This window comes from Lynx rufus, unplaced genomic scaffold (genome assembly GCF_022079265.1).
Source record: "Lynx rufus isolate CCGP_SWC_20201006 ecotype Redwood Valley unplaced genomic scaffold, mLynRuf1.p SCAF_25, whole genome shotgun sequence".
Classification (NCBI taxonomy): Eukaryota; Metazoa; Chordata; class Mammalia; order Carnivora; family Felidae; genus Lynx; species Lynx rufus.
Genome location: NW_025814840.1, coordinates 11,408,559 through 11,426,370, shown reverse-complemented (window position 1 = coordinate 11,426,370; position 17,812 = coordinate 11,408,559). Strand labels below are relative to the sequence as shown.

Genomic DNA, 17,812 nt, shown 5'->3' with positions numbered 1-17,812 from the left:
ACAATTTCATATTGGATCATGAAGTATAAATAATGCTGACATAATGTGACACTTCTAGAACAATTTTATCTGGAAAGTTTGTAAATTACAAGATGGTTAGTTGAATACCAAGAAAATACAAACCAGAACAAAGCAGGATGTCTGATTTAATATCAGATGAGGAGAAATTCAGGCAATGAAAGCGTTGAGTGAAAAAAAGAAGGATACTTCCTAGTATCAAAGAGCAGAATTCACTGAGGATGTAAACAGTTACCAAATCTTTATACCAAATAAAATGACATAGTATTAATATTCAGTAAGCAAAACCTATAGGAGATACAAGAGGAAATAAAGAGAAAAACCACTGGTAGGATACATGAAGTCTGTAATTTAATGTTTTTAGTGGGGGGATTGTTTTACTGAAATAAAATAAAACCTGTGCAGGTAAGTTTCATCATTCTTTGTTATGGCAAAAGCTTGGAAAAGACTCAGATATTCAATAAATATAGTTGATAGGTAAGTGGTATTAGCTATTAGAATATACAGATCTGGAAAAATATCCATCATAATATTGTTGAGTTAAAATAAAAAGCAAATCGTAATGTAACTTAAAAAAAATTATTTATTTATTTTTTTTTACTTAAAGATATCCTTGGGGTGCCTGAGTGGCTCACTTGTTTAGGCATCTGACTTTGGCTCAGGTCATGATCTCGCAGTTCATGAGTTCGAGCCCCGTGTTGGGCTCTTGTGCTGACAGCTCAGAGCCTAGATTCTGCTTTGGATTCTGTAGCTCTCTCCCTGCCCCTCCCCTGCTCACACTTTGTCTTCTCACTCCTTCAAAAATAAATAAACATTAAAAAAATGAAAAAGTAATTAAAATCTATGATGAAAATTGTTGTGCATTTACATGATAAAGAAGCATTGAATTTACAACCAACTAAAACAGAATAAAAAGTCTTTAATTATAGATGAAATTATTTTTAAAATAAGGTATTTTTTATATTGTCAAGATTTTAGAGAAAATAGTGTAAATTGATTCTCTCATCCCTGTGTTCATTTCTACATTTGAACATGGCCCCTGGTCTTTGAAATAAAGACACTTAAAGGTGTATATATGATGGAATACTAACCTCAAATAAGGCTGCCATTGAGATTAATGATTATGGATCAAATGGCAGAAATAGAAAGAACAACACATTTTCGGGATGTAGTTTTTATTATGTCATTTTTACTTGGAATTTTTTATTCTTAGTTCAAAAATTTTTAAGATGTTTTAAAACATGCACACTTCTGCAATGAAAATAAGTATAATAGCTAATAACTTATTATATGCCAAGTAGTGTACTAAGCACCTTAAGTGAATTATCTTGTTTAATCCTAGATCAAGCCTATGAAGCTTAGATACTCTTTTCATTTTAATTTTTCATTTTAATGTTTTAATTAATGTCTTATTTAGAGAGAGAGAGAGCAAGAGCAGGGGAGAGGGGGTAGGGGGAGAGGGGCAGGGGGAAAGATAGAGAGCATCTCTCTTGGGGGAGTTGATCCCACGACCCTGAGATCACGACCTGAGCTGAAATCAAGAACCCGATGCTCAATCAACTGAGCCACCCAGGAACCCCATTGTTTTTAATCTTCATTATGCAGATGGGAAACAGTGGCTTGGGTGAGTTGTGTGACAGCTCCAGATTTTGGATGCAAATACTAAAACTAAAACCCTCTTTAATAAGAAAATTAAAGATATAATAATAATAATAATAATAACATAATAATAATGGCAGGTAGAAAATATATGTTGCTCACTTGGAATAGTCTGACTATTAGGGTTGTTTAGGGATTGATTATCTAAAATATAAAAACAAAGTGAAGAATTTTTTTTCTTATCAAAATAGTTATGCAAAGTTATGGAGATGGATTTTGTATCTAATCAGGATTAAATTCAAAATAAACTTTTTCAGGGGCGCCTGGGTGGCGCAGTCGGTTAAGCGTCCGACTTCAGCCAGGTCACGATCTCGCGGTCCGTGAGTTCGAGCCCCGCGTCAGGCTCTGGGCTGATGGTTCAGAGCCTGGAGCCTGTTTCTGATTCTGTGTCTCCCTCTCTCTCTGCCCCTCCCCCCGTTCATGCTCTGTCTCTCTCTGTCTCAAAAATAAATAAACGTTAAAAAAAAATAATAAACTTTTTCAGTTACCTTTTTCAACAATGTTTGATAGCATAATAGAAAATAATGCCAACTATAATTTTACAGAAAATAGAGAAATTCAGTAATAGTTTTTATGCTGATTCTTTCTAGTGGCAATCTGCACAAGAATGAGCTCACTGAAACCTTTTGTGGTTAAGATAAGGTGTAGCAGTCAAAGTTCAACCAGAGAAGCGGAGCCAGCGTGAGACATGTGTATATTAAGGGATTTTTATCATGTGGATTTGCTTTATGAGATTGTGAGGGCTGGCCAAGTAAGCCTAGAGTCTGTAACGCAAGTGGCTGGAAAGAAAGATCATGATTGGGATGGAAAGCCATGGGCCCTAGCTGCTTAGGGAAAGCCTAAGCCTTCTTTAAAGGGTTCACCTGATTAACTGTCACTCACCCATAGTATTTGTTCACAGTCAATTCAATACAGACTTTAATTACATCTGCAAGATCATCTCACCTTTGCCATAGAACATAATCTACGTTTATTTATTTTTCTGACAGAGAGAGACAGAGCATGAATGGGGGAGGGGCAGAGAGAGAGGGAGACACAGAATCAGAAACAGGCTCCAGGCTCCGAGCCATCAGCCCAGAGCCTGACGCGGGGCTCGAACTCCCGGACCGCGAGATCGTGACCTGGCTGAAGTCGGACGCTTAACCGACTGCGCCACCCAGGCGCCCCCATAGAACATAATCTAATCACAAGTGCTATCCCATCATACACACTGGCCCAGCCCACCCTCAAGGGGTGGGGTTTATCCAAGATATTAGAGGACTTCTAAGGCACTGTGACCTTGTTTGCCGCGAGGGAAACCCCTCAAAGATCCTTCCAGCACAAGAAATGTTTTAAGGCCTTTCTCTCTACAAACACACCCACCAGTGTATCTTCGTGAGATTTCTAAACAAACACCAGGGACAAAGAAAGCTATGTATTTTTTATACACCTGCCTTGGATGGACCGAGCTTGGCCTGGCATATCGGTTCCAGTAATTTCTCTGACCCCGTTACATTTTTAGATTCACATTTTTCAGTGACCAACTCTTTTATGTTTAAGTATGGCACCATATAAAAGCAAAAGGGTATATATATATTTTGACGTTGAGCTTTTAGTTTTCCTAACTTTAACGATTATTTGTTTAACGGAGAACTGGCTGTTACAAAAACAAACACACCGTCCTCTAAGGATAAGGCCTTTTTTTATTTTCCTTCCTATCAGCCACTTGGTAGAATAATTTGGATGGAGTTAAGGATGATGTGATTGGAAGAATCTCACTGAACTACCTGGTTCATATAATGAGAACATAATCCTGCATGACTAGCTTAAATTTCTTAATGGGCCTCATTTGGTATATGTAATGTCTGTATATCACTTCATATGGACAGTTGATCACAAATAGTTTGGGCTTTACTAGTCAATTTCATATGCCCAATGCCAAAATGTCACTTAATATTTTTCACGCTGATCTTTTTTACTTCTAAAACTCTTTTGGTATTCATTAGGAAATCACATTTTCTAAGCATTCGTAAGTGGAATTATTTGAATGTTAGACTTGGGAATAGTTTCTGAAGGGGTATGCACTTTTTTTTTCCCAAAAATTCATTTATTAATTCAGTAAATCTTTGTTCAGAATCTAGGATTTGCAGGGACTGTTCTGCTCCTGGGATATGGGCCACTGAGGTGAAGGAACCAGACATATAATTCATGCCCTTGAAAAACTAATTAATAGTCAATGGGAAAGAAGGCAGTTGAGAAGTAATTTCAGTGAAGTGCCAGTATCTCTCTCTGGTTAAAGTATTGTGAGTTATGGTTGTCCATGAATCACAAGAGAAAATGTCCAAAAGATCAACTAACAGTAAAAATAGAATCCTTTTCAGTAACTCTAGACTGTGTCAAAAAAAGTGGTTTTCTTTCTGAGCATTTTTTTATGGTCCTCAGATCTCAAGATTATTCTTTATAGGATGGAAAATTAGACTATTTAAAAATGTATGGATGTTAATGAATGCTAAAATAATAGGATCTAAACACTTCCTCAATTAAATGCAGAAGGTATGGGAATTAAATCTTTATCTGGTCTTTTGAGGAAAGTTTTTACCTAATGGCAAAGTACTTATTATGTCAGAGTGCTTTTAAAAGCATTCTGATATTGGGGTGCCTGGGTAGCTCAGTTGATTGAGCACCCACCATTGGCCTAGGTCATGATCTCACGGTTCATGAGTTTGAACCCCACATGAGGCTCGCTGCAGTCAGCCTGTCAGTGTAGAGCCACAGAGCCTGCTTTGAATCCTCTGTCCCCCTCTCTCTCCCCTGTCCCTGCTTGTGTTCTCCCCAAAATAAATAAATATTTAAAACATAAATAAATAAATAAATAAAAGCAATCTGATCTTGAGATTGGAAAATTTCTACTAACCTGCTTTCAACTTCATTGTCTCCTTAGTAATTCCAATTTGATGTTAAGCTGATCCAATTAATTTTATATTTCAATTACTGTTTTCATTTTGCTATTATATTTCATTTTATGTAGTTTATATTTCTTCACCTGAGCGTCCCATCATTTTATTCATTATGTGTATATTTTCCTTTATGTCACTAAACATATTTTATATTTACAATGGTCACTTTGAAGAGTTTGTCTGCTGGGTTGCCTGGGTGGCTCAGTAGGTTGAGCATCTGAGTCTTGATTTCGACTCAGGTCACGATCTCACGGTGGTGGGGTCGAGCCCTGCATTGGGCTCCCGCGCTGAGTGGGGAGCCTGCTTAAGATTCTCTCTCTCCCTCTGCCTCCTTCCCCCTAAAATAAATTAACAAAAAATAAAGTCCTTGTCTGCTAATTGTAAGGGCTATCTGTGCATCATTTCTATTCCCTATCGTTATTCTGTTTTCTTTGGTATGGGTCACAGTGGTTTTGTTTTCTTAATTTAGTATGATCCTTTTTCTTGTGTTTCACATATACTAATTTTTGACAGTATCTATTGGGTATTAGAAATGGTAGGTTATAGAGACTCTGAATTTTGTTAAGGCTTTTTTTCCCCCCCTGAAGAGTGATTTTAGTTTCAGCAGGCAGTTAACCCTGTTGGACTGAAACTCCAGTTTTGTTCTCTGTTTTGCAGTGGGCAGTTGCTTGTATTTTTGCACAGTTACATCAGCTTTCATCTGCTTTCATTCTGCAGGGCAGTTTAGTGGTCAGCAAGAATTTGGGTGAATTTTATAAGCAGACTTTGCAGATACCTTTTCACTACAGGATTTAGCTCATCTAATTTTCCAGCTGCTTGTGAGCCTTATGATGTGTTCTCTGATATCTCAAGCCAGTAAGGCAGCAGATTCCTTCCACATGAGCTGCAAGCAGATTGGGCAGGGTATGTCCCAAGGCAAAAGGCAGCCTTTAAAGTTTATTTATTTTTGAGAGAGAGAGAGAGAGAGAGAGAGACAGAGAGAGAATCCCAAGCAGGCTCTATGCTCTCAGCATGGAGCCCTATGCGGGACTGCCCTACACAGGGCTTGATCTCAATTGTGAGATCATGACCTGAGCCAAAATCAAGGGTCAGATGCTTAATCAGAGGAGCCACCCAGGCATCCCAAAAGGCAGCTTTAAAAAAATCACATGGGTACTATTTTTCTTTAGAGAGAAAAATATTCTCCGATTTCTCCCTGCTTTTGATCCCTCTTAAGGATCTTCAGATAGATTCTGGAAAGTATGTCTTCTAAATTTTACAATTGTTCTCTCTGGGAGGATTAGTCCAACTCCACTACTCTATCATTTCCCAAAGCCAGAATAATTAAAAAAAAAAATAACGTGTTGAGTGAATGCAGAGTATTAGTAAAATTATTACTTGTCTAACCTGGATACCTTATTTCTAGTAAAACAGGCTAGTTTTATGTTAGGTGCTTTTAGTAGCTGTCATATTCTTGACTCATGTTTTGCCTCTGCTTATAGTTGTTCAAAGCATCTGGATTATTTTTACCTGAATTTCTCCTTCCCCCTAAGTCTGAGTTACAGAAAATGACAGGAAATAAAAGAAAGAAGGAGTATGAATGGCCTTTATTCTTTCATACAGCAAATAATCACTTTACTTTTTTCTAATGTTATTTTAGCTATTCTTGCCTGACCTGAGGCTCAGAGATAGTCACTAAGACACTCTACATGACGTACCATGGTTAAAACTAATTCAGAGAGAGATGTGAACTATTTAATAAAAAGCAAACGAAGCATAACTTTACAATTAGTAATTGTGACTTCTCAAAACACAATCCACAGTCTGTAAAAGTAGGCTACCAACTAACTCCCTTGGATAAAAAACAAAAAAACAAAACAACAACAAAAAACAAGAAAGTTAGAATGTTAGAGGCTCATTGTTTTATTTTGAGGAGATAATTACATTGTTATATTTTCCCCTAGAATTTAATTTTCCCATTGATAGGGTTGGAGCAAGTAGGTTAGTAGTTTATCTTGTTTGATAGAATGAAATTGGAATAGCTTAATTATCTGTTTTATTGCAGATTCTTGGAATAGTGTTTCAAGTTATTTGCATAATGGTTAAATCAACTTAACATATAATTGTATTCATTTTCTTACATGACCTTTTGTATTAGGAATTTCAATTCATTTTAATTTCCAATTGTTGGAGTGTTCATAATCATCTTAGAGTTATTAGTACAATGTGCAGATCACATGAAAAAATCTTATTAGAACTTTGTTTTGAATTATTTTTATTTGAAGTATTCCTTTCTGTATAACAGCCATAAAGTTTACTCCAACCTAATGTTCAAAAACATTTGTGTAACTATTAGTAATTTTCAACTAATTGTGTAACTATTACCTCAAACTAGTCTCCAAAAACATTTGTGTAACTATTTTGAAAGTTGAATAAGGAAAGGCATAGATGAAAGTTAAATTTATCAACAAAAGTTAGACCAAAGAGAAGAATAAGGAACGACAAAAGGAGATCCAGCAACCAAAAGAGGATTAGATTATTTTGCTGTTATTTTAAGGACTATACAGAACTTCAAGACCTCACATGTGCCTGAAGACCAGAATTAAGCATGGGAGGGAAAACTGAAAGTGCATGGTGAAGAAGGAAGCATTAAAAGAAATAGGGACTTATATATTTAGTTGGTGTCAGAGGATCGGCTGTTCCTTCATAGCACAGGGCGCTTACCCTCGTAGCCCTAGGGGAGTGAATACTTCCATGGTCCACGTTGGAAGTGGCCCTTGTGGAAACCGAATTATAGCTTTGATCAGTTCAAAAGAAGCCATCACTGGTATTAACATCCTCAGCAATATCCGTGTCAGCATTATCAATACCATTTTCATGGTCAGAATCATTAAAATTTAGGTAAGTGTTTATTTTATCCCAGGAACTGGGCTGAAAACTTTACATGCATTAGCTCATGCTGTCTGATACTATGGTGCAGGGGAGATACTTTTGTTGTCTTTCTTTACAGATGAGAAACCCAAGGCATATAATGTTTAATTAAGTTATCCTAAGGTCACAGAGGTAGTAAGTAGCAGAGATTGAACTCAAAACAGGATTTTCTGTTCTTCTAAATATATGCTGTTAACCATCAACGATGAAAAAATAGTCTGGAAAGAACATGAAGCCTAAGCTACTAATTTTAAGATCTCTGGTTTGGAGTTTGCCATTAAGCAATATAAAATGTTATAGCCAAAATAATGTTCTATTATTATGAATAATTCAGGGTATGTTTATCTTTATAACTTCCTACTTCAATTTTCAGTACAGCTTGAACTGCTGGAATGGAATATTTGACCATTAGTATTTTAAAGGATGTCAGAGGGCTGAATATTTCAAGGGACATATTTACAGTAAGGCAAAGTTCTTTCAATATAAACTAATATTTTTACAACATTTGCTTATCTTTTTTTTTTTTTCTCTCTCTCTCTCCTTAGGAAAAATTGGATGTAGGGGTGAGAAAAGAAGTCGATGGCATGGGAACATCAGAAATAAAATATGGAGACTCAGTATGCTATATTCAACATATAAATACAGGCCTGTGGCTTACTTACCAGTCTGTGGATGTGAAATCAGTGAGAATGGGATCCATACAACGTAAGGTAAGATTACATAAAAATGCGATTTATAGCCATCATTTTTTGTGACAATAAAACACCAACAGAAGGTAAGAGGTAGCTAACACTGTGGGCCACCTGCAAAACACTATTTACATGCAAAAGGTCAAATCCCACCATAATAATCTCTTTGGTTTTTGTGGGGTGAACAATGCCAGATGTTACATAACGACTTTAAATATCAAGTGAAGAAATATACTCTTTTCTGGATTCTAGCATAGTCTACCTACTTCACTCTGTTCTCCCTGTTCCTGCCTGAGTTGTATTTCTAGAAAGCAGGAGAGCTCATACACTGTTACGGTTTAGTCCTCTGCTGACAGTCTGTTTCTCATAAGACAAGTACTATGCTTCTTGATAGTGATAGGATACCCTTCCTGACCTGCCTCTTATCTCATCCGTGCCCCATTCACCTATTCATTGTCCAATCTCTGGGCATCTCTGGGCATCGTCTTTGGTTTTCTCAGCCCACCAGTTGTACCACGTTCCTTGTTTCTCAAAAAATCATGGCTTTGAAAAAAAAAATGTCAATTCAGATCCTCTACCCGTTTTTTGAATCAGATTATATTTTTGTTGTTGTTGCTATTGCTTTGTATGAGCTCTTTATGTATATAGGATATTAATCCCTTGTCAGTTATATGGTTTGCGAATACCTTCTTCCATCCAGAAGGTTGACTTTCATTTTGTACACATGAAATTGATACGCTATGTTTGTCAACTATACTTCAATAAAAAGCCAACAAACACACACAGTTTGGGTTATACACAACTGTGCTTTTGCAAACACAGTTGACCCTTGAGCAACATGGGACTAGGGGCACCAACCCACAGTCAAAGTCTGTGTTTAACTTTTGACTCCCCTAAAACTTTACTAGTAGCCTACTGTTGATGGGAAGGTTCACCAATAACTTAAATAATTAACACATTTTGTGTGTTATATGTATTATATACTGTATTCTTACAATAAAATAAGCTAGAGAAAAGAAAATATTAAGAAAATCCTAAGAGACAATATATTTACAGTACTGTACTGTATTTATTGAAAAAAAGCCATGTGTAAGCGGACCTGCGTAGCTCAAACCTATGTTGTTCAAGCGTCAACTATGGTTGGAATGCCCTTTAAAACTTTTTTTTCTCCACCCAATTTCTATCTGTCCTGCAGGGGTTAAGTTTAAAGATTTTCAAAGTTCTTCTTGAAAGTCGCAGTTTATCTCCTGTGCCTTCCTTTATGTTTTCATAGTATTTATGTATAACTTATTAAATTTTACATGTGGTCCTGTGCTATTTCATTTACTAGGGTACCTCTCCCTTCCCCTCCCCTCCCTTCCTGTCTCGACCCCTCCCCTCTCCTCTCTCCTCCTCTCCCCTCCCCTGTCCTCTTCTGTCTCTGTCTTTCTCTCTGTTCTTCCTCTCACCCTCCAGCTCTCCATCCCACACTATTTGTGAGCTCCTTTAGTACTATAGTACTAAATTGTTCATATGTCATAATTTTACACAGAACCAAATAACACCACAAATATTATTTCTACAGATGTGAGATGTTGGAAAGACTGTAGTGGGGCAGAAATCTTTATTTCCAATAGACTTACTAATCATAACATATCTACATTCCAGAATGGATTTTTTAGGGTTATTGTGATCTCTTTGGAGTGACCAGTGAGGTTGGAGGCTGATTCTGCTTTGATTGAGTTGGGCTTAAGTCATCTCTCTCCTAACTTAGAGCTTTGGATGGAAAGCCAGGGACAACTCTCTTGTAGACCCGTATGATCTTTGTGATGAGATCATCTCTTGTCTTTGAGGTCTTTGAGCAAGGCTCATAAATTTAAATGCATTTATTCATATGCATATGTGTATATATACATATAGACACACACACACACACACACACACAGACACATCAGTAATACCATTCTTGTACCTAATAAATAATGAGAATTCCATTATATCATCTAATATCCTGTTTGTATTCATATTTCTTCTCTTGTCCCAGAATGTCTTTTATTTATTTATTTTTTTTAATTTTTTTTTTCAACATTTATTTATTTATTTTTGGGACAGAGAGAGACAGAGCATGAACGGGGGAGGGGCAGAGAGAGAGGGAGACACAGAATCGGAAACAGGCTCCAGGCTCTGAGCCATCAGCCCAGAGCCCGAGGCGGGGCTCGAACTCACGGACCGCGAGATCGTGACCTGGCTGAAGTCGGATGCTTAACCGACTGCGCCACCCAGGCGCCCCGCAGAATGTCTTTTATATCTCATTTCATATCAGGATCCAATCAATGTTCATGCATTTTTTTGTACTTCCTCTCTTGTTTTTATCATTGACTAAGAATCTAGGCCAGTTGTAGAATGTCCCGTGTTCTAAATGTCTCTGAATTATTTTTTCCCATTGCCTTTGTCCCTTGTAATTGCCATAAATTTGAAATTCAGTCTGGGGCTATGCTGTCCGAGTCAGCAGTTCTTAGCCACATGTGGCTATTTGGTGCTTGAATGTGGCTAGAGCTACAGGAACTGAATTTTTTGTTGTGATTTTAATTAATTTAAATTTAAAAGCTTATGCCTAATTAAGTTATTAGAGAATTTTTGTGCATGTTTGGAACAGCTTAGGTATGTGAATGTACTCTTCCAACTGTAAATGTCATCAATTCTAAAACAAATCAAGTATTTTCACTAACAGTTTGGTATCTAAATCAGGATACTCTGAGTATCCTGGATTTTGAAGGCAAAGAAGAATGTTAAATACTTCGTGAACAGGTTTGTTCTGTTTATTACATATTGACATAATATTTTGGATACATTGGGGTAAATCAAATATATAATTAAAATTTTACTTTAAAAAAAAACTCTTTTAATGTGGGTTCTTGAAAACTCAAAGCTACAGATTTTAGGAACACTTTCTGCCACCCCTCCCCCCCTACCCCATGCATCCTTCTAATTACTACTATTCTTAAGGATAAATACTACACTGCTTGTGATACTGGAGATGAGTTTTATGCAGGGCTTTTTATTTTAATTTATAATAGTGATTTTACCGGATTTGCTACACTGCATCCTGTATTATTTATACCACAACATTCACCAGAAAGGTTAAAGTTCAAAATATGATTGCACAAATCATCAGGAACAGAGTGAATGAAGCAAAATTCTTAACTCAGATATTACTTTCTAAGAGTTCTAGTCTAGTATCAGATTTTCCTTGTATCTTTTCTTAACAGTTGAATATGATATATGGTTATGGGAAAAATATGGGTAGAAACGATAACATGCAGACACATTTTTGTAAAGACAGAAATAAGTTTCCATCAGGAAATCAGTAGAAACTTCAGGTATTATTTTGCCATTCTAAATACTTAAGTGGTAAATGCAAAAAAAAAGTGTTCATATATATATAAGTATATGTATAAGTATGTATATAAGTATATATATATAATATTAAAAAAGTATACACCACTTGAATGAGTTATTATAAATCATGCAACTCAAGGGGCACCTGGGTGGCCCAGTCAGGTAAGCATCCACTTCTTGATTTTGGCTCAGGTCACGATGCGACAGTTTGTGAGTTCGAGTCCCGCCTCCGATTCTGTGCTGATAACATGGAGCCTGCTTGGGACTCTGTCTCCCTCTCTCTCTGTCTACCCCTCCCCCACTTGCTCTCTCTCTCAAAATAAATAAAAATAAACTTAAAAAAACCACACCTCACAGCATAGTTTTCATTATAAATCTGAATAGTTGCACATAAAACCATGTCTGGCTCACTGTAAGTATGAACCGTTACTGTTACGGCTCGCCTTTGAAGTGTGCATCTTCTTAGATGGAGATGTTTAGAACGGAGATGGTGGGAGTAATGGCAGGGTTCTTTTGCATTTGTACAGGCTATTATGCATCATGAAGGTCACATGGATGACGGCTTAAATCTCTCTAGATCTCAGCATGAAGAATCACGGACCGCACGAGTCATCCGGAGCACTGTCTTCCTTTTCAATAGATTTATAAGGTACGTTTCCTTTTGTTGTGGTAGTTTGATGTTTTATCTGGACTCCTTTATTGGCTTTACAAATACACAAGTCTAAAATACACTACAGTGGTAAACCTACAGTTTGGTGGGTTGGCAATACGGGAGCTAGGTGGTTTTATGTCTTTATTTTAAATACACTTTTAAAAAGGGAATGTAATTTTTTTTTTTTTTTAATTTGAGAGACGGCATGCGAGCAAGTGGGGGAGGGGAGGGGGAGAGAGAGAGGGAGAGAGAGGGAGGGAGAGAGAGAGAATCCCAGGCAGGTCCTGTACTGTCAATGGCAGAGCCCAACACAGAGCTCGATCCCACAAACCATGAGATCATGACCTGAGCCAAAATCAAGAGTCAGTACTCAACCGACTGAGCCACCCAGGCGCCCGTGCAATGTGATTTTAGAAATTGTGTGTGTAACTTGTGTTTGATAGCTACAGGTTAGGATTATTCTATAACATACCCTTGTTCTGGACCTGTTTATATTCCTTTCACACTGGGGGTGATGAAGCCTACATACTTTGTGAGTTTTGAACGGTATTAAAAAAATAAAATGATTCTTACAGTAACTAAGTTTCATACCTTCTAATGGAAACAGTTATATATCTTCAAACTAAATCAAGCTTTTGCTCAGAGTGTTTTCTGTAACATTATACCAATATACAGTCTGGCTTGTGATGGGTATCATACATCTCTTTAAACTTGCCAATTTGAGGGGCATCTGGGTTGCTCAGCTGGTTAAGTGTCTGACTTTTGGTTTCGACTCAGGTCATGATCTCATGGTTTGTAGGTTCGAGCCCTACATCGGGCTCTACACTATGCCTGGGATTCTCTCTCTCCCTCTGCCCTTTCCCTGCTTGCTTGCTTGTGCTCTCTCTCAAAATAAACAAACATTTAAAAAAAGAAAATAGAGGCACCTGAGTGGCTCAGGCAGTTAAGCATCCAACTTTGGCTCAGGTCATGATCTCACTGTTCATGAATTTGATCCCTGCGTCAGGCTCTGTGCTGACAGCTCAGAGCCTGGAGCCCGCTTTGGATTCTGTGTCTCCCTCTCCTCTGCCCCTCCCCTGCTCGTGCTCTGCCTCTCTCTCTCTCTCTCTCTCTCTCTCTCTCAAAAGTGAAAAACATTAAAAAAAATTTTTAAAAAGAAAATAATTTTTTTTTTTAAAAAATTTTTTTTTTCAACGTTTATTTATTTTTGGGACAGAGAGAGACAGAGCATGAACGGGGGAGGGGCAGAGAGAGAGGGAGACACAGAATCGGAAACAGGCTCCAGGCTCCGAGCCATCAGCCCAGAGCCTGACGCGGGGCTCGAACTCACGGACCGCGAGATCGTGACCTGGCTGAAGTCGGACGCTTAACCGACTGCGCCACCCAGGCGCCCCAAAAAGAAAATAATTTTTAAAAAATAAGTAAACTTGCCAATTTGATGGAAAAGTTTATGTATGTATATACACATGTGTATGTATATACATATATATGTATGTATTTACAATAATTTTTAAGTTGAATTTATTCAAGAATTGTGAAAATAGGTATATTTCATGTTTATTGACCATGTATTTTTTTTAAAGGTTCAGGCCTCTTTTTTTCTTAATTTTTAAAAATGTTTATTTAGTTTTGAGAGAGAGAGAGAGAGCATGAGTGGCGGAGGGTCAGAGAGAGAGGGAGACACAGACTCCGAAGCAGGCTCCAGGCTCTGAGCTGTCAGCACAAAGCCCGACATGGGGCTTGAATGCATGAACTGAGAGATCATGATCTGAGAAGTCAGAGGCTCAACTGACTGAGCTACCCCAGGCCCCCCTGTTGACCATATTTCTTTATTTAATTTCTCTTTGTGATTTACCCATTAGTTAATTACTTAATTATTTTAATATTATTTAATTCATCACATTCATGTATTTTTTATATATGTGGGTTTTACTTATATGCTCATTAGTATTTGCTGAACCTTTAGACTTCCTGAATTTGTACAGTTCTTAAATATATCTCAGGAACTTTGGAATGTTTTACATAATTACAGAATATTATAAAGGGTACATTATTTTAAGTAAAATAATTTGATTCTTCTGTAATATTCATGAAAGCACTAAAATTCTTTAAAATCTCTAGGTCTTTATAATATTGGCACCTGTGTGTTTTCCAAAGTAAATTATTTTTAAGTATTCATTTTATTAGTGTAGATTTATTTACTGTTAAGAACCTAATTTTTAAAAATGCAAGGACAGACTTCTCTTTTTCACTGCTTACAGTGAAGGTCAAGGCCATTTAATGTATCTTCATTTGTGTGTCTTATGCAGTTTATTTTCTGTGACCCTTCTGTTCCTTGTTTTACAGGTCAGGATAGTGGTGATGGTGATGGTAGAAGGGTGTGTGTGTGTGTGTGTGTGTGTGTGTGTGTGTGTTTGTATTTGTGTTGTGAGAGGGATTCTATTCTTCTGGACTGTACAAAATACATATGAAGCCTTCTTTTCCTTTAGGTATATTAATGAATGTATTCTTTTTTTATTAAAAAAATTTAGCATTTATTTTTGAGAGATAGAGACAAAGCATGAGCAAGGGAGAGGCAGAGAGAGAGGGAGACACAGAATCTGAAAGAGGGTCCAGGCTCTGAGCTATCAGCACAGAGCCCAATGCGGGGCTCGAACCCATGAACATGAGATCATGACCTGAGCCGAAGTTGGACGCTTAACTGACTAAGCCACCCAGAAGCCCCATGTTAATGATGTATTCTTAAAGGAAATTATATAAGGGAGGAATCTGTGGTAGTAATATTGTTTAATCTTCAAATTAACAAAATATAGACATGAATTTAAGGCTTTATGTTTTCTCTGGCATAGTATAATTCTACTACCTTTGGATTTCCCCAATTATTTTTTTCCCTTCATTTTTTTGTTATTGATAAATTAAGATGGTAAATGTCTTTGTAGAGATGGAAGTTATAAACCTTAACATAATTAACAATTTTAGGGTCTTGGATTGTATTTGTCTGACAGGAGGCTTCTGGAAAGTAATTAAATGGTTACATTTATGATAGTGAATATATTCAACTTAACCTAAAAGCTGACATTTATTACTGCTCCTTTTTAGGTTTAAAAATGTAGATGTTATATTTGAATCACCTTTGAATTTCATTTACTTCAGTATGATGAGAGTTGAGTTTCACTTTATTATCAATATATTTATGATTCAACTAAAGTTTAATAGGACAACAGGTTTAGAACAGGAATACTTCATTGCATATAAATTTTTATTTTAAAAGAGGAGAAATAATTTTCTTCTGACAAGTCATTTCTATTACTTTTTGGGCATAGAAAGACTTATCGAGATAATAAAACTAGGTAATAGATAAGGCTGAAGTCAGCTCTTCAAAGTTTATTTGTAATCCTTATATAATTGATGATACATTTTAAATTATATTTTTGAGCATTGTAAATTTAAAGAAAAGCTAATTCTCTTACGAGGCTCTTACTGTTTTTAAAATGTGAAGTCTAAAATACATAGCTAGCTAGAAACATTTCCTTGTAATAACATATTGCCATTTGATTTGGCTTATGCAGAGAGCAGGAAAGGAAGTATAATATTGTATGCATTAAATTTTGTCTTGACTAATATGAATATTACTATACCAACTATAGTACAGGCATTCTCACATTCTTTTATGGTGTCTGTTGTGTCTTTTTAAAAATAAACTTATTTTGGAAAGATATGGTTTACAAATAGTATATTTTAAAGTTCTTTCCAGATACATTCAGAACTAGGAATTTTAAAAGTCTGAATGTCAGGAAGCTTAACAAATTAACCCATTTATATGCCAGTAATATGTTTTTCTTCAAAGCTTAGAAAATGCAACGTTTCTTAGTCCGATTTTAAATACTTTTTTTCCAGATAAAAGCATTTTAATTTCTTGTTTTCTGATTAATAAGAAAATTTTTTAAGTTAAAATCATTGGAATATATTTTTAAACAGGCAGGAATTTACAAAATGACAGTGAGGGTCAGTGATGTAGCAGGTAACAATTCCCTCTCTAAAAACAAAAAGTAGAACAATTAAAGCCCAGAATTATGAATCTGGGAAGTTGCATCTTAGACCTTGAAGTATGTGGTGATTTAAAATGTCTATCAGTTAGTTTCTAAATATTGGGACCATTGGCTTTGTAGGATTTGGTTCTTGAGCCCTTCAGTGTTTTGTCTAGACTAGTTTCTCTTGATACTGGTGGGTTTTTTTTTTTAAGTTTTCATTTATTTTGAGATAGAAATTATGAATGAGAGAGGGGGGAGAGAGAGAGAGAGAGAGAGAGAGAGAGAGAGAGAGAGAGAGAGAATCACAAACAGGCTCTGCACTAAGCAGGCTCCGCACTGTCAGCATAGAGCCTGATGCGGGGCTCGAACTCACAAACCATGAGATCATGACCTGAGCCGAAGTCAGACACTTAACCCAATTTTTTAGGGCGCCCCTATATTTTACTTTTTAAACATATATTTATTTACTTTCTGGGAGAGCACAAGCAGGGGAAGGGCAATAGAGGGGTCAGAGGATCCAAAGTGGGCTCTGTGCTGACAGCAGAGAGCCCAATGCGGGACTCAAACTCAGGAACCCTGAGATCATGACCTGAGCTGAAGTCAGACACTCAACCAACTGAGCCACCCAGGCACCCCCCCCCCACCCCCAATACTGGTGTATTTAATATAGCATCATATATAGTTGGCAAAATTTAGAATTTTTTATTGGAATATATTAATTATTGCTGTTTGAGGAAAACTAGGACCTTTCTTATGGGTTCCTTTTACAGGGGTGTGGGGGGAGAGGGTAAAGCTTTAACTCATCCGTGGTCTAAAAGACAGTAAGATTGCAGATCGCTGATGTCGAGAAATGTTTGCTGTGTATTTTAGGGGCCTTGATGCGCTCAGCAAAAAAGTGAAGGCTTCCACAGTAGACCTCCCTATAGAATCTGTGAGTCTGAGTCTGCAGGACCTGATTGGTTACTTCCATCCCCCCGACGAGCACTTAGAGCATGAAGACAAACAGAACAGATTACGGGCTCTAAAGAACCGTCAGAATCTCTTCCAGGAAGAGGTGAGTTTCCACCAACATTCATTTCCTTTATGCTGCTGTCTTCGGAAAACCGCTGCTCTGGGGGGAGGTTCTCTGACAAGGTTTGCATTTGGAGTTGGATGAGCAGGTAAACAGTGGCATAAGGGAACCGGGCCTTGGAGGAACCCTGCGATCATTTTTGTGTCTCTGTCAGCGAGTGCTAATTTGAAACAGTGAAACTCTTCACTCCCCTGGCAAAGGCATTTTATTTTACTGTCGGCTCAGCCTTCTGCACTGATCATTCACTGCACTGCAGTTCGCTTCCTGTTTGTTACAGACACACAGTATCTCAAAGTGTCCGAACGAACACAGGCTTTGAAAAGCTGGAGGGTTTTTAGACTCGTCAGCAGGTTCTCGAGGCTCTCGGGAGGTGCCTGGTCCCCAGGGAGCCTGGTGTTGAGAGAGAGAAACTGCCCAGGGGAGGTCAGGCCGCCTGTGGAGACAGAGCTCCAGCCTCTCTGCTTGGA

The 17,812-nt window shown here is 37.3% G+C and overlaps 1 protein-coding gene across 1 annotated transcript in view; it reads left to right on the top strand.

Moving 5' to 3' along the window:
• The window catches only part of RYR2 (ryanodine receptor 2), a 544,943-nt gene that overhangs the window by 148,198 nt on the left and 378,933 nt on the right, over positions 1-17,812 (top strand). Inside the window, exons 13-15 of the mRNA XM_047088668.1 lie at positions 8,069-8,233; positions 12,118-12,239; positions 17,144-17,327. Of these exons, the coding sequence (XP_046944624.1) occupies positions 8,069-8,233; positions 12,118-12,239; positions 17,144-17,327 (471 nt within the window). The remainder of the gene's footprint in view (positions 1-8,068; positions 8,234-12,117; positions 12,240-17,143; positions 17,328-17,812) is intronic.